The sequence below is a fragment of the Megalops cyprinoides genome, chromosome 12 (genome assembly GCF_013368585.1).
Source record: "Megalops cyprinoides isolate fMegCyp1 chromosome 12, fMegCyp1.pri, whole genome shotgun sequence".
In the NCBI taxonomy this organism is placed as follows: Eukaryota; Metazoa; Chordata; class Actinopteri; order Elopiformes; family Megalopidae; genus Megalops; species Megalops cyprinoides.
Window position 1 is genome coordinate 1299150 of NC_050594.1, and position 22099 is coordinate 1321248.

The following is a 22099-nucleotide window of genomic DNA, read 5'->3' on the forward strand; positions in this document are numbered from 1 at the left end:
TGCATGCAGAAGTGGTACGGTGCGCGTCCAAGTGCAGCGGCTTTAATGGAGCGTCCGGCTGCGCGCAGCGGGGCTGGGCTTGCGCAGCGCGCCGCACGTGACAACAGCGCAGCTCGACCATGTAACAGGTTCCACTTTACCATTAAGCGGAAGCCGAAAAGAAAGTTTTATTTTAAATACACAGTCTTAGCCATGCTGAAGACTACATTGATTAAAGTGAAACCCTATTCACTAATGTGGTCAAGTAAAAATATCTGGAGGACTGAGGGTGGGAAAACTGATCTTTCCAACCAGCAACACCACGACTGTCAGATAAGGGCTCCCCAAAACTCTTCCCCCTGCTTTTGCATGCTGGATTTTGCACCAGCCAGTCTCTTCATCACTTAACATTATTTAAAAAGATTCCTGTAAGTGATTCCATGCCTTGTAAAGTATGGGTTGGACTCTTCTTTCTGAGCTCATAATTTCAGACAAGTTTAGGCATTAACGCTTTCAGCATATAACCACTGTTAATGAGCAGTTTTCAGGCAGTGACAGTTCACCATCCATTTGTAACGCTCACAGAGAACATGACGCACCGGTTTTATCATACAGAAAGTTTATTCAAGTATTTCCCCCTCTTCCATGCAAATAATAGTAAATAACAGAACTCATTCCCCTTTGACATGAATGGACCGTATCGGATATTTTGTTAACATTTTTTCTCATTCTATTGCATGCTACAAAAAGTCAGTACCCTCATGGTCCCTTTTGTTAGAATTAGGACATATTAGAAATGTACACAGTACGTCCAATGAAAACTTATTTTTAAACACAGAATCCACTGTCTTCTGAGATACAGAACTGAGATGCAAGATTTACACTTACTGTGAATTATGTCAGAGGGGGTGGAGTCTGAAAAGCATCAGAGAATGCAGACTCTCGGGTGGGCATAACCCCCATGCAGCAGGTAAATTCTGAAAAGCATCAGAGAATGCAGACTCTCGGGTGGGCATAACCACCATGCAGCAGGTAAATGCTGTTCCACTAGAGCACTCTCGCTCCCCCTCTCTGCTGTTAGTGTAAGCGTGCTTTTATCTCACATCATCTTAAAACCAGCTTCCATTCGTCTCAGTCCTTTACTTGTATTATTTAATATTGTTTTGCTCTAAATGTCGTTATGGATCCCCAGCAAAGGGCTGCTAGCTACTTAACTAAGGGAATCTGAAGGGTTGTATTTTCACAGTGGTTAATGGTCACGTCATGGGGCTTTTTCTTGCTTGTCAGAATATTTCAGAAGTAGATAATGCCAGCCAGGAGAGACAGCTGGTGATATCTCCCCCATCCGTACATACACTGTACTGGTACCGGTATCTCGCATGTCCACAGAACTCCCTGCTCCTGCCGCTGGACTGCAGCCATCACAGTGAATTCAGATTAGAGTAACCTTGAGAACGTGTGCGCACTGGGAACCCATGAGGAACCCACATCTAGGGTTCCATGAACACAGTCAGGAAAGACGGCTTTCTGTTCCGATCACAGCATCCAATCTGCACGAGTCACTGCGATTTTGGATCGGTCACCACCATGACAGACAGAAGCATTACATTATCATCATTTAGCAGGCACTCGTGCAGAGTGACTTAGATTACAGGTTTATAGGCAATCCATTTATACAGCTGGATATTTACTGAAGCAATTCTTAGTTAAGTACCTTGCCAAAGGGTACAGCAGCATAGCGGTAAGGAGCAGGGCACGTAACTGAAAGGTTGCTGGCTCGACTCCCCGCTGGGGCACTGCTGCGTAGCACCTCCACACTTGCACCTCTGACCCCTCATCCTCACAACACAGAGGCGAAAACGAGATTCCTCTGCTTCCTTCTCTGAAGGGGTTGTTTAAACACCTCCGTTACCTGTGATTGGCTAACTGGGGACACCTGAGACATCCTCCTCAAAGGGCTGGATGTAACCAATCAGGAATCAGGACTCCGTCTCACACGCGCAGCGACAGCCACCGCTTCTCTTGACTGTCATTGTGGCGAGATGCACCATTCTGCAGCAGACATTGCTGTCCCTCACACTGACTGCACTCAAGAAGAGAGAAACCCGCTACAGATTCCACCTTTTCTGCAACGTTATTCAAGCATTTCTGCAACGTTATTCAAACATTTCTGCAATGTTATTCAAGCATTTCTGCAATGTTATTCAAGCATTTCCGTGTGGATTATTACATAATAAATACATATTGGTGAGAGGAGGTTTCTTCCAAAAATACTACAGTACACCTGATGCTTTACCTGGATAAATATCAGTATGGAGAAATAAGAGTCAAACATGTTAAAAAACGCACTGTTGCAGTATGTTTCAGAACGACAGCGGCGTAATAACAGCAAGTGCACCGCAGTGCTGTGCTATGCATTCCTCCCGCTTTGCACTGTAATTCAGGTTTGGCTAAATGAACCATATATCTGCACTTGGGTCCACTGTTTTCAGGGTGTGTAGACACAGACACATTGAGGTGTGTTTCTTCCAAAACCCGTCTTTTCAGTCTAATCTCACTGTGCTTTTGGTGTTAGGTAATTTGCTTTTTCCTTGTTTAAACACACAGATATAGCACCACTGTGGACAGCCTGGAGCTGGGCCTGTTTTCTGAAGGAGATGTAGGCCCCCTAGTGAAGGTTTCTCAGTATGGCAGCCTTTCAGGACAGCGCAGGAGGTCTCCTCCACAGGCCGGTTTGAGAAGGTGTGGAGAGGTCTCTCTGGCAAGGGGGCCCCCTGCAGACGGAGCTCAGCACTGCGCGGCGGGCTCGGACAGGAGGAAGCCGCCGTAGTTCTCCCGCTCTTTCTCCCGCTTGCGCGCCTGCACCAGGCCAAACACCACGGCCGCCAGCGTGTTTCGCCCGGCAAACGCCGCGCGGGCAGAGGTCCTCTCTGCGTGGCCGGAAGCCTGCCCCCTGCTGCTGACGAAGAAGGTGCGTACCCCTCCCTGCTGCTCGCTCACCCCCTTCACGAAGACGTCCCCCCGCAGCTCCAGCAGGAAGCCGTGTCCCGCCAGGATCCGTCCCGTCGCCTCGGGAACCTGGATGCGGCCGCTGACCCCGGTGCTGTCCATGCGGCTGGCCAGGTTCACCGTCATCCCCCAGATATCATACTGCGGCTTGGTGGCCCCGATCACCCCGGCAACCACCGGCCCGTGGGAGATCCCTGGGGTCACATGGAGACAAGACGTCACATCATGGAGTCGCGTTACATTACGTTACATTAACATTACATTACTGTCATTTAGCAGATCCTCTTATCCGGAGCAAATTACACAGGTTACTACTTTATCCACTTGTACAGCTTCATATTTACTGAGGCAATTGAGGGCTAATTACCTTACCCAAGAATACAACAGCAGTGCTCCAGCAGGGAATCGATCCTGCAACCTTTCGGTTTTGAGCGCTGCTCCTTACCACTATGCTACACTACTGCCCAATGGTGTCGGGTGCGGTTGGAAACCTACTTTAAACTTTCCTAAAAAACACTAACGCAGTTTGGCTGTTGATGCGTTTGTGTTTAACAGAAGTGTGCTTGTATGCGCGGTGTTAGCATGCTGCTTATCTCAGCTGCTCCCGCGCAGGACGGCTCCGCCGCTGTGCTCACCGATGCGCAGCTGGAAGCTGTTGGAGTTGCGCTTGTTGATTTCTTTCAGGGTCTCTTGCATGGCCAGAGCAAAGAGGACGAGCTCACTCAGGTGGTGCCACTCATCCAAACAGTCCTTCCATGACGGGGAAATTAAAGGGGGAGCCAGAGAGACGGGATTATTCATTTCAGTTTTTATTTATTGCTGTAAAATGCGAAGGCGTAAAAGGTGCGCTACACCAGCTTCTCGCAAGGACAGGCACAGCAGCATCTGCGGGCATTCATAGCTGCGGGGATCACTTGCCTGTTTATTTGGAGACAGACCAGAAGCGGCCATGTAACAGCTGCCAATAGTTTTAATTTTTTCAATGTCCTCAAAGTAGGGCTCATCCAGCAGCTGGAAGAGAGAGACGGAAGGGTCAGCACCATTCCTGAAGCCAGAACTAACTGCTTGTAGATGTGATTTTACATATCAAGATACGATAAAAAGATGCTATGTATTCCTTTTCTATCATTTTCATATTCTTTGGTAGGTTTGTTTGCATCATTACCCCCGTAGGAAAAGCACACAACGACGAGTGAAGCTGAGATACAGAGATGCTTGACTTGCCTCATCGAAGTCGGCGATGATCTCGTTCAGCAGCCGAAGGCACTCCACGTCCTGGTGGCTGATCTCCTTCTGCTCGTAGTAGTCTGAGAATCCTGGGATTGAGGCAAACAGCACGCCCACCTTCTCATAGGACTGGGAGTACAGGTCCTTCCGGGGGGGCAGAGAAGGAGAGGCTGTCAGTGACGGCTGTGAGGCCCCGTCTGACACAGACACACCCAGCAGCCTGCCTCAGAGCCCCTGCAGCGAGCGTGATCAGTGCTTTCAGAGTGGCTGCAGTGAACACGTTCAGTGCTTTCAGAGCCCCTGCAGCAAGCATGATCAGTGCTTTCAGAGCAGCTGCAGTGAGTGCGCTGTGCTTTCAGAGCCCCTGCAGCGAGCACTCTCAGTGCTTTCAGAGCGGCCTGCAGCGAGCGTGATCAGTGCTTTCAGAGCCCCTGCAGCAAGCACTCTCAGTGCTTTCAGAGCGGCCTGCAGCGAGCGTGATCAGTGCTTTCAGAGAGGCCTGCAGTGAGCGTTCTCAGTGCTTTCAGAGAGGCCTGCAGTGAGCGCTCCCGGTGCTTTCAGAGCCCCTGCAGTGAGCACGCTCCGTGCTTTCAGAGCGGCTGCAGTGAGCGCGCTCGGTGCTTTCAGAGCCCCTGCAGCGGGCGCGCTCGGTGGCGGGGTACCTCGTCGGTCCGGTCCCTCTCCAGGAAGTGCTGTGCCACGTGGGCCGGCAGGATGTTGTGCAGCAGACACTCATTATGCTCGCGCAGCTCCTTCATGTCCTCCACTTCCTGTCGGGCCTGCAGACGCCACAGGAAGTCCAGCCTCGCCGTCGCCTCCAGCTGGACAGAGAGGGAAAAGCTTTCATTGCTCAGGAATTCAGTTTAACTTTGCAAAGTGATTTTCGAGTGATCTCACATTTATTCTTCCTAAAGAGCCAAAGAACGACCACATTTAAAACCCCAGCTCTGATGACTGAGCTTTTCCCCCTGTTGTTTTCATCCCGATACAAACAGAGCAGATCTGAGAATGGCTTCAGTCGTGGAAGCCGAGCAGGAATGCGCTGGGAAGAGCTTACATGGCGACTGTTGTAGAAGACGGCAGCCAGGAACATGGCCATGAGCAGCACAGAGATGCCCTTCCTCCTGAGAAAAAGGGACCTACGCAGGGGTTACAGGGATGTCAGGATCAGTACCATAATAAAGCACCCATACAGAGAGGAGGGTAATGTAAAGGGGTTTCAAGTGGGCACCAAAATAAAGGGTTAATACTTACAGAAATAATAGAAATCTTATAATGGTAGCAGCTACTGTTAGTATCACCATTTCACTGATGAAACATTTAAATGTTTAGGCTCATCTTTAAGACAAAAACATGTACGTAGTTACTCAACTACACATAAACTCAATCTGGCAACAACTGCAGCGGGCAACAAGTCAAGCGGTAAACAGCTTTATGAGGTAACAGATTGATCGGCCAAAGGCCCACATGGCCAGCAGCTTTAGCTGACAGAAGCCCCAGTGGGCAGTTCTCCAAGTGGGATTCAGCTGAAGAGGCCAACAGCTCAACGCTTCGAATTAGCATCCACGTGTAAGGAAAAGAATTACCAGCCACAACTTCCAGTACATTTCAGCAGGTATGAATTTTAATACAATAAAAGCTATCAATGAGGCTATAGGGGTACAGTGTGAGGAGAGGGTCACATCTTGCCTTGCCTGTACTGAGGATGGCATGAACAGCAGACAGGAAGAGGAAGTGTTGAGTGTGAGGATGTGGCGGGTTTGGTGATTGTGTAGGGATTGTGCCCCATACGCTGCTCTGGAGGGAAGCTTCACGCTTGAGGATGGGGCGGGTTCTCCCTCAGAGAGGACGCGCTCACCTGCCCGCCTGGCTCGGCTGCTCCTGGTGTGGCAGGAGGAGCGCGTGGAAGGCCACCTCCATCAGGTAGGCGTACAGAGCAATGACCAGCAGCAGCACCACCAGCTTCAGACTGCAGCTCAGCCGCAAAAACACTGCGCACGTCACCATGGCAAGCACCCCGCTCAGGACGAAGAACTGCCGAGAGGATGGGGGAGAGGGCAGTAAGTGTAGAGAGTAAGTAAGTAAGAGGGAGGGAAAAAAGAAAGGAGAAAGTGAGAAAATTACCTTAACATCTAGCATTTTACTGACAGACTGCTCTATCTGTCAGTTAGTTCTATAGCTACAATGCAAATATTTTTATGTAGAGAATGTTTCCCATGCTCTGTGGAAGGATGGTGTGGTTGGACATTAAATTTTAAGGATATTTTATGGCATATTGTTGTTTAAGCAGCCATGTTTTAGTCATCCGTGACTGTGAGATTGAGTGAATCATTAGAATGCCCTTCATCACAAGGGTCAGTAAAAACAAAGCCTGTGTCACTAATTGCCCTCAGTGAGAAGGAAGGCGGGGCTCAGGGAGGGTGCCATGCTCCCTCTCATTGGCAGGACATCTGATCACCTAATGACTCCCTGTGACATCACCGGTGCCACAGCTGTTCCTCTCACCTCGGGCTGGGAGCATATGCTGACCGGGCCCTGACTGAGTGTGTGCGGACCGCTCCCGCTGGCCACGCCCTCTGCCTCTGCTGCCGCGGTGTCACACCACAACTAAGACCACAAACACAAAGAGAGAGGGGTTACGGGAGGATTTCACACTCAAACTGTCCTGTTTTATCTAAAGCACAGTAAGCCATGCTTTGGCTCAACCATCCTGGCCTATGAAGGTCTGTAAAAAAACACCCAGTGAGGGCCAGATTCAACTTAACTGCAGTTATTTGTCCTTCATTTAAACAACAAAAGTGTGTAATCGGTTCCTTTTGGTTACTACCACTTTGGCTAATTCGCTCATATTGTGAGCTGTGAGAGAAGGAAAAAGGTGAACGTTTGCTTTAGGGCAGGGCAGGGCGGGGTGGGACAGGGCGCGGTGCGGGGCAGGGTGAGGCAGGGTGGGGCAGGGCATAGGGCGGCACTGGGTGCAGACTCACAATGTCAGACGAGGCCACGCCCACGTTGAGGCCGATGGCGGCGAGCGTCAGCAGGCTGCGGACACTCTTGGTCTCGTGGATCCAGCAGCACAGCTGCAGCAGGAAGCTGGGAGAGCACTTAAACTCCTCAGCCAGAGTCACCACCAGCAGGAGAGCATAGCCCAGCAGGAAGAGGGAGAACTGCAGCGTCATGGGCCGGACCCTGCCGCGGCCAGAGAGAGGGAGAGAGAGGGAGAGAGGGAGAGGGAGAGAGAGAGGGAGAGAGAGAGAGGGAGAGAGAGAGATAGAGAGAGAGGGGGAGAGAGGGAGAGACAGAGGGAGAGAGAGAGAGAGAGAGAGAGAGAGAGGCAGGGAGAGGGGAGATAAAAAAAGCCTTTTTACAGCAGTAGACAGCAGACAGAGGTCCCCTGAAGCTCCTACAAGGATCACAACAACTGCCATCCACAGCTCAATGTAAACACCATTTTACATGACTGTGGTGAACTGGGGGATAAAGTGGTGCCTTGTCATTAAACAGTACCTTGTCATCCCATAGCCAAACTAACAACATCAGCTGGAAGCCATTAACATGGGGCTCTGGCTAAAAGAGTCAGGCTGGACTGACAGAGAGCGGCGGCCGGGAATCATTCACTCACTGTGGAGCTGGGATGAGGGCCTGCACAGCCATGAGGAAGAGGAGCATGATGAAGGAGCAAACCATGGTGGACTTGAACATCTCGTCTCTCATCTGGGAGAACTTGCAGACACAAGGAACAAGAAGATTAAACGAAGATTAAAACTTCTACATATGTGCTGTGCCAGTGCTCTCCATAACGTTAGCATTAGCAATGCTGCTGTAAATATTACAGTTTTAAACCGCTCTTTCTTTTCTTATTTGGCGGATGTTTTCGCGTTCGCACCGCTGTACCTTGTCCTCGATGTGCGCGTCCTTGAAGACGAGGGTGCAGGGGGTGATGTGCTCCCTCCTCATCCGCTCACTGCTGCGCACCTCAATGGCGGTCTCTATGCGCCGGTTTACCTCTCTGGTTCCCGCCCGCTGCGCCGCCAGCTGATTGGGCAGCTGAGCCAATGAGCCGTTGGTGAACGTGGCCAAGATCTGCAGGGTCAACATGTCAGCATAGTCAGGTAAGATACCGGTCAGATACAGGACAGACACGGGTCAGGTACAGGTAAGATACCGGTCAGATACAGGACAGACACGGGTCAGGTACAGGTAAGATACCGGTCAGATACAGGACAGACACGGGTCAGGTACAGGTAAGATACCGGTCAGATACAGGACAGACATGAGTCAGGTACAGGTAAGATACCGGTCAGATACAGGACAGACACGGGTCAGGTACAGGTAAGATACCGGTCAGATACAGGACAGACATGAGTCAGGTACAGGTAAGATACCGGTCAGATACAGGACAGACACGGGTCAGGTACAGGTAAGATACCGGTCAGATACAGGACAGACACGGGTCAGGTACAGGTAAGATACCGGTCAGATACAGGACAGACACAGGTCAGGTACAGGTCAGATACCGGTCAGATACAGGACAGACACGGGTCAGGTACAGGTAAGATACCGGTCAGATACAGGACAGACACGGGTCAGGTACAGGTAAGATACCGGTCAGATACAGGACAGACACGGGTCAGGTACAGGTCAGATACCGGTCAGATACAGGACAGACACGGGTCAGGTACAGGTCAGATACCGGTCAGATACAGGACAGACACGGGTCAGGTACAGGTCAGATACCGGTCAGATACAGGACAGACACGGGTCAGGTACAGGTAAGACTAACGACTGCCAGCCCCTGGTGCTGTACACATCAGTTCACACTTCTGTTCAGTTCACATCTCAGGTCCACTACTCACTCCATCTCCCAGTTCAATGTGAATTTAAGTGGGAATAGAGTGGGTCTGTGGAAGAGTGGATCAGTGAGAGCAGGTCAGTGTGACTTGGTCAGTATGACAGCAGGTCAGTGTGAGAGCAGGTCAGTGAGAATGGGTCAGTGTGGGAGCGGGTCAGTGTGAGAGCGGGTCAGTGTGAGAGCGGGTCAGTGAGAATGGGTCAGTGTGAGAGCGAGTTAGTGAGAATGGGTCAGTGTGGGAGCGGGTCAGTGTGGGAACACATCAGTGTGAGAGCGGGTCAGTGCGAGAGCGGGTCAGTGTGGGAACACATCAGTGTGAGAGCGGGTCAGTGCGAGAGCGGGTCAGTGAGAGCGGGTCAGTGTGAGAGCGGGTCAGTGAGAATGGGTCAGTGTGGGAGCGGGTCAGTGTGAGAGCGGGTCAGTGTGAGAGCGGGTCAGTGCGAGCGTGAGTGTGAGAGCTCACACAGTTCATGCCGATGATGTTGCCGAAGGGGAGCTCAGGGTGCCAGTTCTCCTCCCGGCTGGGGCGCCGGGCTTTGGGTGGCTCCACAGTGTCCAGGGGAAGGGCTGTTTGGCAGATAAGGAAGGTGTCGATTTTGTGCTTCTGCAGAAACTTGTTGCGCTCATGACCACGCCCTTCCTCCGTCTCGTAGTGCCCCTCCAGGCAGTCCAGGGTGGCCCGCGATATGTGGATACGGCTGGGGACACGACCAAGAGACACACAGAGCTTAGAGAGACACACTCACAGCCCAGAGACACAGAGCTTAGAGAGACACACTCACAGCCCAGAGACACAGAGCTTAGAGAGACACACTCACAGCCCAGAGACACAGAGCTTAGAGAGACACACTCACAGCACAGAGACACAGAGCTTAGAGAGACACACTCACAGCCCAGAGACACAGAGCTTAGAGAGACACACTCACAGCCCAGAGACACAGAGCTTAGAGAGACACACTCACAGCCCAGAGACACAGAGCTTAGAGAGACACACTCACAGCCCAGAGACACAGAGCTTAGACAGACACACTCACAGCCCAGAGACACAGAGCTTAGAGAGACACACTCACAGCCCAGAGACACAGAGCTTAGAGAGATATGCACAGCCCAGAGACACAGAGCTTAGAGAGATATGCACAGCCCAGAGACACAGAGCTTAGAGAGACACACTCACAGCCCAGAGACACAGAGCTTAGAGAGACACACTCACAGCCCAGAGACACAGAGCTTAGAGAGACACACTCACAGCCCAGAGACACAGAGCTTAGAGAGACACACTCACAGCCCAGAGACACAGAGCTTAGAGAGACGCACTCACAGCCCAGAGACACAGAGCTTAGAGAGACACACTCACAGCCCAGAGACACAGAGCTTAGACAGACACACTCACAGCCCAGAGACACAGAGCTTAGAGAGACACACTCACAGCCCAGAGACACAGAGCTTAGAGAGATATGCACAGCCCAGAGACACAGAGCTTAGAGAGATATGCACAGCCCAGAGACACAGAGCTTAGAGAGACACACTCACAGCCCAGAGACACAGAGCTTAGAGAGATATGCACAGCCCAGAGACACAGAGCTTAGAGAGACACACTCACAGCCCAGAGACACAGAGCTTTAAGATAGAGACACTCACAACACAGAGACACATCTATCTGAACTTACATTGAATAAGGTTGTAGGGGATAGGAGTCTCTCTCTGACCTCACAGGTCATTAAAGGAGAAGAGTACTTGCCCTGGGATGCCCCCGGCCTCTAGCATGTTAGCGACGTCCACGTCCCAGGACCACACATCGAACTGCCACTTCTGGAGGCCCAGAACGCCGCACAGAACCGAGCCTGAGTGGATCCCGATGCGCATATCCACATCGTGGTCCAGCTGCTGCCGCACGTACCTGCAGGGGGCAGCACCGAGTCAGTGTTTCGCTCAGAGACAGAGTTCGCTCAGCAACCCGTCCCCCTCTACTGACTGTCCACTCAATGTGTGCTACTGCACATCCTCACCCCACAGAATGGAAGTGTGCAATGCTTTAAAGAAGCCTTCCCACTCCAGCAGGCAAACTGCAGCTCATTAAGCAAAACTGTAGGACCAGAGTGGCACTTTTTACTGTGTATAACATCAGCAACTCATGTAGAACACAGAGCAGCCCTAAAATGTCTCCTCACCAAGGTTCATCCAAGCTTCACTCATACAAAAATGACAGCCATTATGAAAGAGTATAGAAGGACACATGTTATTGTCATAATTGACTATTTAATTACCAAAATTAATAAAGGTCTGCACAAAAAATGAATAAATTCCTCAGTAAGTAACATTCAGCAGGGATCAGCTTAACTGAAGACAATACAGTCCGTCCTCACTGGGAAAACGTGGTGAAAAAGTTTGTATAAGAAAATAAAAAAGGAAAAATTCAATTAAACAGCTCAAGAAAACCAAAAGTCCTTTTTGGGGAAACAGAGACCACTTAGGCAAAAGTAGCCACTCAGGCTAGTCTAATTACTCTGTGACTGACAGAGGAGGTCCATTCTCACAGAATTCTTTGAAACACTTCAAATAAACTCCCATTCTGTTGACTGCACCATAAAACTAAACAAGAAAGCCCCCGAAGAACAGAGCCTGGGAGTACTTCATTGGTCTGTGTCCAGGCAACACGCTCAGTTCTGTATGAAAGCTCCATGACCATGCAGCTGCAAAGGCCTGGGAGCATGAAAGGGAAAGTGTGAAAGCAACTGCACGCTGGTGTTGGACTGAGTGAGCGAGGGACTTTGAGAGGGCGTGGAGCGGGTCGGGCGGAGTTTGGGGGGGGGGGGGGGTCTGACCGTATGGTGCTGATCATGGCCAGCCCCATCTCCACGCAGCAGCGGGCGTGTGCGCGCTGGGGTTCGGGCATTCCCGACACGCAGTAATAACAGTCTCCCAGGATCTTAATGCGCATGCAGTGGTGCTCCTGCAGGAAGACAGCAGAGAGAGAGAGAGGAGAGGAGAGAGAGTGAGGAAGGGAGAGAGAGTGAGGGGAGAGAGAGAGAGTGAGGAGAGAGAGAGAGAGTGAGGAGTGGAGAGAGAGAGAGAGGAGAGAGATAGAGTGAGGAGGAGAGAGAGAGTGAGGAGAGGAGAGAGAGTATGAGGAGGAGAGAGAGTGAGGAGGAGAGAGAGAGAGTGAGGAAGGGAGAGAGAGTGAGGGGAGAGAGAGAGAGTGAGGAGTGGAGAGAGAGAGAAAGGAGAGAGAGAGAGTGAGGAGAGGAGAGAGAGAGTGAGGAGGAGAGAGAGAGTGAGGAGAGGAGAGAGAGTATGAGGAGAGGAGAGAGAGTGAGGAGAGAGAGAGAGGAGAGGAGAGAGAGAGTGAGGAGAGGAGAGAGAGTGAGGAGAGAGAGCGAGGAGAGGAGTGAGAGTGAGGAGAGAGAGTGAGGAGAGGAGAGAGAGAGAGAAAGAGTGTGAGGAGGAGAGAGAGAGTGAGGAGGAGAGAGAGTGAGGAGAGGAGAGAGAGAGTGAGGAGAGGAGCTGCTTTGCGTCATGGGAGGGGCACAGCTGTGACAATCTTAAGGAAGGTAAACATCAGCAGATACACACGTGTGCATTCAGCTCTGTGAGCGGACAGCGTGATTCACTCGACACTGAGAATCAGCCAGAGCGAGTCTCATTAGGGCCTCAGAATGACAGGAATGAAGCTGTGCCTGTTTCACGTTTCAGCCTGTCACATGACTCTACAGGTCACATGAGGAAATGTGACCCTTCCGTTTTCTGCAGTAAAATCCATTATTTCAGTTTCCTCTGTGCAGTGATACTAAAATTAAAGCACAACATTTACATTTACATTTTTGAGCAGAAAAAAGGATTCAATGTGTGCATTTTTCGTTTTACAGCATGATTTTATTCCTGTTTAGTCAGGGGCGTGAGTAATGGAGGGCAGTGCCCGCTCCCGGCGCCGATGAGTGACCCGTGCGGATCATGAGGGCCCGGTTCCGGCTCACCTCGGCCAGGCGGTCGAAGCGGCCGAACAGCTCGTTCAGCATGCGGACCAGCTCCTGGGCAGACAGGGTCAGGGACAGCGCGGTGAAGCCCCTGATATCAGCAAACAGGATGCTGCAGGTGACAGGGAGAGGAAGGAGGGAAGAGGTTAACAGAGATCCCATCCTTTAGTGTCTCCCTCTGTCTGTCTCTCACCCCTTCCCTCTGGCTCTCTCTCCCTCTACCTCCTCTGTGTCTATGCCTATGTATCCCTCTCTCTACCTATCTCTCTCTCTCTCTCTCTCTAATTCAATCAAACCAATTCAAGCTGCTTTATTGGGATGACAAGTCAGTTCTCATATTGCAAAAGCATAAACAAATACATGAAATACAAAAGATTGAGTAACATAACATGAACTCAGTGTGTGTGTGTGTGTGTGTGCGTGTGTGTGCGTGCTTTTTTCTTTCATGACAAGCAGTGACATATTTTGCAGCTAATTCTTTTTTTCCACTTAAGAGAATAGGGTAGCAATTGGGGTTCTTGACAATTTGGGCTCTGTACACTTCTTTAAGTGAGAAAAAATTGTCTTTTTCCCTCTCCCTCTCTCTCTCTCCCTCCATCCCCTGCTCCCTCTCTCTCTCTCCCACCTGACATCTTTGTACTGGTGGATGTAGATTTTGTGGAACTGCTGGGGCAGCTGCTCGTCTTCCACAGCGCTCATGTCTGCGATCATCTCCAGCGCAACGAAGCGCGGCAGGATGGACATGACCAGCCGCTCCTGCGGGGAACAGGCGAGTAATCCCTTTAAATCCTCACACACGCGTGTGCATGCATCATATCTCTCTCAGTCTCAGCGTGTCCCCAGCGGGGGTGCAGGGGCTCCCGAAAGCCCCCCGTCTGCGCACCTGTCTCTGGTTCTCCCGCTCCAGCTTCACCCGACCCTCGATGCAACGGCGCGTCTCTAAGAAGGCCTGTCTCTGGGCGCGGTCTGACAGGTAGTGGATAAACAGCCCTGCCATGTTCATGCCTCCGTACAGCAGGGCCTTGGCCAGCACCTGCCGTTTGGGGGAGAGAGAGGACCAGCACACACACTCAGCACGCCACAGCGCAAGCCATCCCATTCACAACAGTCTCACACTCAGAATAACACTAACAAAACCACCTCCGCCTACAACCCTAACCCCTGAACCCCCGAACCCTAACCCTGACCCTAACCTTAACTCTAACACTAGGCATAACCCTAACCCTAACCCTAACTCTAACTCTAACAGACACTGAGCACACCACAGTGTAATGCACTACTTCATTCAAAACATTCACACACTCAGAATAATGTCAACAAAACCACCTCCGCCTGCAACACTAACCCACCTCCACCAACATGGACACCTGGAGCATCTGTTGGGGCAGGGAAAGGGTGTGGCAACGTGGACACCTGGAGCATCTGTTGGGGCAGGGAAAGGGTGTGGCAACATGGACACCTGGAGCATCTGTTGGGGCAGGGAAAGGGTGTGGCTACATGGACACCTGGAGCATCTGTTGGGGCAGGGAAAGGGTGTGGCTACATGGACACCTGGAGCATCTGTTGGGGCAGGGAAAGGGTGTGGCTACGGGATTCTGCAGTACCGTTTACAATACACAGCCAGAAAAGGATGATCACAGACTCCACACAACATTGCTGCTTCTGTTTTCAGGACAACACTGAAAAAGGGCAAAATTTCCTACAACACTTTGGAACTGATTGTCTAATTTCTGCCAGGGTATTGAGAAGGTTTATGAAAGTGTAAGACTCCATTTTGACACTGACTTGCTTTAAGCTGAGTTATGCTCTCCGTGTGTCACTGAGTGTGTTTAGCAGGAGTGATCGTATGAGTGGCATGATGAATTCAGCAGACTGATGGAGCAGGCCCCTGCTCTACCCTGCTTTATCTCCTCATGTATGATAGCGGCAGTGAGACATGGCAATCTACAGCTATATTAATGCCTCTTATCCATAAGGAGCTGCAGCTGCACTGACACCCCAGCGTTTGGAATCTAATTCCCATACAAGGCATAAATGAAAGGCTTAATAAAGTTCTAAAGCATTATTATTATTCATTTTAAGGCAAAATGATATTACAATTGTCCCAGTCTGCCTGATCTTGTGTCAGCATGCCATTTTGTGTAGAGAGATGGGGCAGTGTCCTGTCCCAGGACCTGCTGGGTTTGCTTATGTGATCCTGTTTGAGTGGAGGGAATTTCAGAGAGGGATTGGGGGCCTCTTGGGCCCCTGAATATCCACCCCAATCAAGCCAGGAATTCTTCTGACTATGAAGCAGGTAGAAAGCTGTGATTTCAATAACTGAACACACACCCAGTGTCCTCGGCCAGCACAGGCGACCCGCCACGAGGATGGGAGAGAAAAGGGTGAGGCCCTCACCTTTCTGAGCAGCGCCACGTCGTTGTAGTTGTGCACAGTCTCCACCAGGAGGTGCAGTGCGGAGGTGAGGGAGCCGGTGCAGATGGCCCAGAGCAGCGGCAGCGGGAGCAGGGTGTAGGTGGCGAACAGGGTGAAAAGGACGGACCAGGACTGGTCCCGCTCCAGCCCGAAGGCCAGGCCGCTCAGCACCTGCACGGTCTGCGACAGCCAGCTGGTGAGGCCGGCATAGCGCAGCACCTGCGGGGACACGGCCGCCCTGCAGGTGAGCACCAGCACGCAGAGCGCGGCGGCCAGGGCGATGAGGAGCCCCGCCACCCAGCCCCGCGCCCCGCCCGCCAGCTCCGGCGACAGCGCCAGGTACACAAAGAGCGCGTGCAGCTTGGTGACGATGTCGATGACGTTGGTGACCACCAGAGAGGTGCGGCGCTGGCGGGAGGAGAAGTGCTGGTACAGCTGCTCCAGGTCCGGCGATTTGAAGGTGTGGTGTAGCGTGGGCAGGAAGACGCCGCAGACGCTGGAGCCCCAGCTGACGAAGAAGTCTGCGTCGCTGAGAGAGTCGCTGCTCTTCTGCGTGCTGGTGGAGACGCGCTCGCGGCCGGGGTGCACGCGGGAGGCCGAGGACCTGCGCTTGTGCAGCCCGCCGCCGCGTGACGCCTTGCTGCGGATCTGCCGGTTGATGTCCTCGATGTAGGCGTCGGTGACGAGGATGCGCGGTCCTGGCTCTGCCCCCGGCCCCGCCCCTGCCGGCTGGCTCATCTCCCGCTGGACGATGACATGCTTGACGGCGTTCCGCCACATCAGCCGCTTGTGGCGGACGCCGGGGGTCCCTGGGGTCGCGGGGATCGCAGAGATCGCGGGGGTCGCTGGGGTGACCAGGTTCACGGGCGGCTGCAGAGTCACCGTACTGGAGACCTGCGGCCCCCCCTGAGACTCCGCCTCCATCCCCTCCATGCCCTGCCCCACCCCGCCTGCTATGCTCATCTCACCAGGCAGGACGGGGAGACACAAGCAGCTGCACAGGGACACAGCAGGGGGCAGCAGTGAGCCAACAGCCAGATGGTCACGAGTTTGAGAGAACTACTCCAGCATGTACACTGATAACCCTAACCCTAACCACATACACTGACACATGCAGGGGGAAAGAATGAAAAAATAATAATGAAGATGGAAAAAGGACCCATATTTTGTAATAACTAAATCACATGCACATTTCCTGTTAATGTCAATATTAAAGTTTCTACTATGAAAGACATTTTAAAATCAACACTTTGATATGTGTTTCTAAAGCAACCTCTGAGAAGTTGTAAAAGAGGTGAAATGGTAACTAAATTGCAGGAACTATGGTTTCAATTAGAAGCTCACTGACAGGGACAGACAAACCCTTAAAGGATAGCTGATAAAAACAACAGCCTCAAAAATTACCACAGAACCTGAAACCAGAACAAACTGCTTATAATGAAGGCCAGCGTGCAGCAATGGTGTAATGAGCGCAAAACCTGGACTTCTAAGTAAGTGAAGAAAGTAATATGGTCTAATGAGTCCTGTTTTACTATTTTTCATACATCTGGATGGGTTTATGTTTGAACCCACATTGCCTGTTCCCAACCGTTAAACATGTTGGATCTGTTGTGGTACAGGCAGCTGTCTCATGGGAGTCATTGTGTCTGTAACCCACGGTGAAAACCGTGTCTCCTTCCAGGACAATAATGAGCCCAGAACTGTCAAACAGATTCACGACTTTCATGAACACTGGGATGAAGTCAGACACCTTTCGTGGCTCCCCCGATCAGCAGATCTACACGCCGCTGAATCTTTGAGGGAAGCTGTGGAACAGAAAGTGCAGAGCAGATTTCCACCTCCTTCACCTCTCCAAGAAATGGAGGCCTTCCTTGTTGAAGACGGGTCCAAAATCCCACCAGAAACAGTCCAAAACGTGTATAACAGCTGTCCAAGAAGTGAAGCTGTTCTGAAGGTAAAGGGTGGCCCATGTCCTTATTAGTTAATATTCATCCATTATTTGGTGCTTCTATTATTTTGTCTACCCTCTGTACAGCTGGGGTTGTTAGAACACATTGATGAAGCTGCATCAGGTATGGAGTTTATAGCCACTGTAAAGCAGCTTGCCTCTCTCTGCTCTGTACCTCTTTGCTGCTCACTGCGTTTTTCTACTCTGACCTCCAAAGCCGCAGTGCTTTTCATTTTCCTTTGTCTGAGCAACCGTCAAAGGCACATGCAGCTTTGAGAAAATTACTCATCCTCGGCCTCAGCTTCCTGCATGGAGGCAGGCCACACATCGCATATAACCATTACCTTCATAAGAAAAACAGAATACACTGCCAATCAACAACATGAATGAAAATGCACTCAGGGACAGATCTTTCTGTTCTAATTACAAGCATTACTGAGTGAGTTGAACACACTGAGACCTATTTGCTGAAATTGCTGATACATTAATCAATCCTTAATTAACAACACAATCTTTGAAGGAATCCAGTGCTAGCCAGTATAAAATAAACACCTCAAAAGGTGATATTACCAAGAATAATATAATGGAAAAAAGTGGTTCCAAAATTTTGCAAGTACAGTATAAAAAGCAATGATCTTCCCTGCAGGGACCTAGACTGTAGTACTTACCACTTCTGATGAGTGTAAATCTCCAGTGGCCATCATTTGCAGCTGCTCACAGGATAACGTACAGACATTCAATATGATGAGGTATGGCATTCCACAGGTAAGGCACTCCACAGCGTTGTGTTCAGAGACCTGCTATATCCTGTTAATCATTTCCAGCAAACCGTCATCCCTGCAGAGATCATCTTCCCTTTAAATCCTCAGTGCTCCGTGTTGTGTGGCTCCCCTCATTATAACAATATGTTTCTGTGGGATGAACAGAAAGGCAGCTCGAACCCGCTGCACCGCGCTGGCGCGCTCCCGGGCCAGCCCATCGCCAGGTGACGGCCTGAATCCCCGGCCAGATGGTCCTGGAGTTCTGCTGACCCGCGTCGCCACTGCAGAAGGGAATCAGCTGGAGATAATCCACCATGAGATCCCCTTTCTGCTCAGGTCTGGGGAAGAAGCTTCCATGAAAGGGACAAAGTTTCCCACCTCACTCCCACCACTGCTCTGCAGAGGAAGCTCACGCCCTACAGCTGCCCCCGGTGAGTCCCAGCAGCAGGGGGACGCACTGATCTCAGCAGGATTACTCAGTCAGCAGCAGTATGGGTAACACTCTGGGCCAGGCAGAGAGATCCTGCAGCAGGACAGGTTTCAGGGCATCGCAGGGTGCACTGTGCACTGTTCAGAAATGATTCAGAACAGTATCTGACAGAGTTCTCATAATTACCGTTTTATGCATATTGTATCTCCATTGTGCAAATTCTACAAAAACCAAACACTCACATTAAGCATGTCAACATATATGAAACCATTAGGTTTCTTGACAGGAAAACATGACAGAGCAATTCAGGAACTAAGACAGAGGTGCTTGGACATGTCCTTCAGTGATGTTCCAGTACTCTACAGTTAGAATTCACCTGCTTCTGGAACAATGAAATACTTCATTCTTCACCTCAGCTCCATGATCAGCTTCTCCTGAGAGAGGTATGAGAGGACATGATGGGATTGGCTGACCTCTGACCCCGAGAGGGCAGAGCTGAGCAGGTCAGCCTATTCCGGGAACATTGGGCATAAGCTGTATAAAGCGCTTGCCACTGATCTAGCTAATTGTGAACAATTAGCTGAGGTCAGAAAGCGAGATCATGGAGCCATCTGTCCCTCACGGGTTTAAACAATGCTGCACTGCCGGGCTGGAGACCGCAGGAGCAGCATGTACAACCCCACACAACACTGCGTCACATTCAGCCAATCACATCAACGAGCAGACAGATTCAGCCAATCACATCAACGAGCAGACAGATTCAGCCAATCACGCCAACAAGCAGACAGATTCAGCCAATCACATCAACGAGCAGACAGCTTCAGCCAATCACACCAACGAGCAGACGGATTCAGCCAATCACACCAACGAGCAGACAGATTCAGCCAATCACATCAACGACCAGACAGATTCAGCCAATCACACCAACGAGCAGACAGATTCAGCCAATTACACCAACGAGCCCTCAGTGAGCTGGGGAAACATGCCTCATCTCCACGCTTCATGACTGTGAATATGAACATTTCAAACTTTAGTTTTAGTGAAAAAGAGCAAGAACTCCAAAGAGTGTAGAGAATGTACCTACGGAGAATGGCACCATGAGGATTGTGGGTATGAAGCAAAGAAGTGTTTGTCTTAAACATGGACAGCAGCATCACTGAAATTTATGCATTATTTTATTTAATACAAACAATAAAGCACAACCATGATAAATGCGCATAACTGAATTTCAGAAATACACAGGACCAGGTAACCTGTCAGGATCACCTTGCTTTTTAACACAGTACACTATAGCTGCACAAGGTACACAATAATTAATCATTTCCTTGGTTTAAATACATGAGCTGAGGATCACGCTGAAGCTAATTTCTCCTAAGGTACACATCTAAACATGAAATTCACACAATTTGACAAAAGTGAGAAATTGTACTCTGAGTCATTGATAAGCAAGGTAAACTTCAGTTGCAACCAAAAACATACTGTATATCTTCATGTCCTGAATTCAGTATGCTCCATGGCTTCATTTGGCTAAAAGATGTGTGGCCACTCCATACAGTATAAAATGGGAGAAGATCTGACTTGATAGCTTTGTCTAAGCATGTCTAAATTTGTCGAAAATGTTGGCCAAAATTTAATTAACAGCCAATGAGGAAATATATACCATATAAAAATTCATCCACATAATTAAAGCTGTAGAGATTGATGTCATAACTTATTTAAGAAGAATTTAGTTAGTGGTTAACTTAAGTTTTTGAGAAAAGAATACACAAATTCCCATGATTGTATTGCTTAGAAATGGTTTAACAGTAAAGCTACTGTAAGATATACACATTTTCTTTCAGAGTAAACAAGGAATAATTTAATAAAGTACTCAACTAATTCAGGATACATGTGCCACATTCCCTTGGTGTAGTGTTCATTGAACATTAAACATCTATTAAACAATTCAGCATCCCATACAATAATCATCATAACATCATCTTCACAACTAGTGTCAAAGATATTTAAAAAATGAAGTGGCGAAAAAAAATTCAGAGATTACACCTACCAAAAACATTGAGGCATTTAGGGGTAGACTGAGATGGAGGTTGTGAAAACCGAACCGAAGGATTTGGTGAAGACATGCGCAGCACCTCGAATGACAGCGATAATCAGTCTTCCCTCAGGGGTGACTTTATGGCCCAATGCAGACAATCAGCCGGCCACACTGACTCATCACGACGCTGGGATCAGCACTCCAGGAAGGCTATGTCCTACAAGGCTACTATACCAAGCTGTTCAGCAGAAATTCATTTCTGATAGCTTTAGGCTCATCTATTTTTTTTAAACCGAGTGAAGTCACCCCTTGGAGCTGAAGGCATGTTATGTAAGTAAAGGTACACTCCCTGATAGCTGTGTCGCCCGTTCTGCCTGCACAATCACCTGAGTAAGGGATATTATTAAGTGCAAAATGTTTCATATGCTTTAAATACGGAGCGCTGCCAAATACACGCACTGTCATTAAAGGATCCTGTTTATTCTGGTTCAGCTTTCTCCGGGTTATAATTTAGGATCTGAATTCATTTGGTCAGTAAAACAATTTTTTATGTTTTAAACTGATTTCAATGCTTTTATTTTTAAAGGTTCAGAAGCGCTATGAAATGTATCTGAACTGGCCCTATCTGTGTGTGAGCTGCTGGATGCCGGGATATGCACTGCTGACTTCACGGAGATCTGCATTAAGCTCATGTGCAGCTGAAGTTTAACTTGACCAGTTTCTGCTCCACATGTCACCGCTGTGAAGGCATCCATGAGTGAACCAACATGTGCTGATGGTCTGCTAAGGTGCTATTTGGTCAGCACACCGAGGCACAGAGGAGAGTGCCGAGTGTTGGGGATGCAGTGTGTTTCAGGGGGCAGAGAGCAGCCATTCAGCAGTATCAGAGATAAATATGCATAAAGCACCATGCTGTCCCAACTTCAATTTCAACTGGAGTATTTAGGAAACGGCTGTATCGGGGTCGTGGGCGCTTTGCAGTTCAGAGCGAAGACGCAGCCCCTCAGCAACACATGCGGCCGAGCCCGCTTTCCACTGAGCAGGACGAACACACCCAATGCCCACAGCTGCCGGGGCAGACCAGGAGAGGAAGTCTGACGTGTATGAATACAACTTACTAATAACAATAAATCCATACAGACCTCTTCTTTTTCTGCTACTTGAACCCAAAGCATGCATTACTCATTATGTACAGCTAGGAACTGGTTGTTGGCTGCAATGTCAACCGTCAGAATGGCAACTGTGTGAAAAGCGTATCGGTTAAAGGAGAATTCCACCTACAATTTAAAAATTGTCTGTGCTTCTTACCTGAAACAGGTTGTGTGACTTTGTTCTTTCTTTAACAATAATGTTTTGAGTATATCAGTAACTCTTTGACTTGTTGCTGTCACTTCCCTTCAAAATGAGAATTCCATGAACAATGTTTGGCCAAACAATGATAGACAGTATAAGGCAGCTGTCTGCCACGTGGTGAC

At 49.8% G+C, this 22099-nt stretch overlaps 1 protein-coding gene across 1 annotated transcript; it reads right to left on the reverse strand.

The window, feature by feature from the left end:
- Positions 1–2766: 2766 nt before the first annotated feature.
- Positions 2767–17048, reverse strand: si:ch211-132f19.7 (adenylate cyclase type 8). The gene is made up of 19 exons (XM_036542136.1): positions 17023–17048; positions 15433–16444; positions 13919–14068; positions 13661–13791; positions 13036–13147; positions 11887–12014; positions 10803–10961; positions 9528–9762; positions 8107–8295; positions 7835–7935; positions 7200–7401; positions 6721–6822; positions 6074–6249; positions 5273–5354; positions 4878–5036; positions 4213–4359; positions 3907–3999; positions 3624–3738; positions 2767–3182 (listed from the first exon to the last, which is right to left on the reverse strand). The coding sequence occupies exons 1-19, from the start codon at positions 17046–17048 to the stop codon at positions 2767–2769; spliced, it is 3735 nt and encodes a 1244-aa protein (XP_036398029.1).
- Between the last annotated feature and the right edge of the window lie 5051 nt (positions 17049–22099).

Coding starts and splice junctions, on each gene's coding strand:
- si:ch211-132f19.7 (XM_036542136.1), bottom strand. CDS start 17,048: ATGTTTAACGGTTGGGAACAGGCAAT. Junction 13,792..13,918: donor AGCGGGAGAACCAGAGACAG/GTGCGCAGACGG, acceptor TGTTCCCCGCAG/GAGCGGCTGGTCATGTCCAT. Junction 4,360..4,877: donor AGAGGGACCGGACCGACGAG/GTACCCCGCCAC, acceptor CCCCCCCGGAAG/GACCTGTACTCCCAGTCCTA.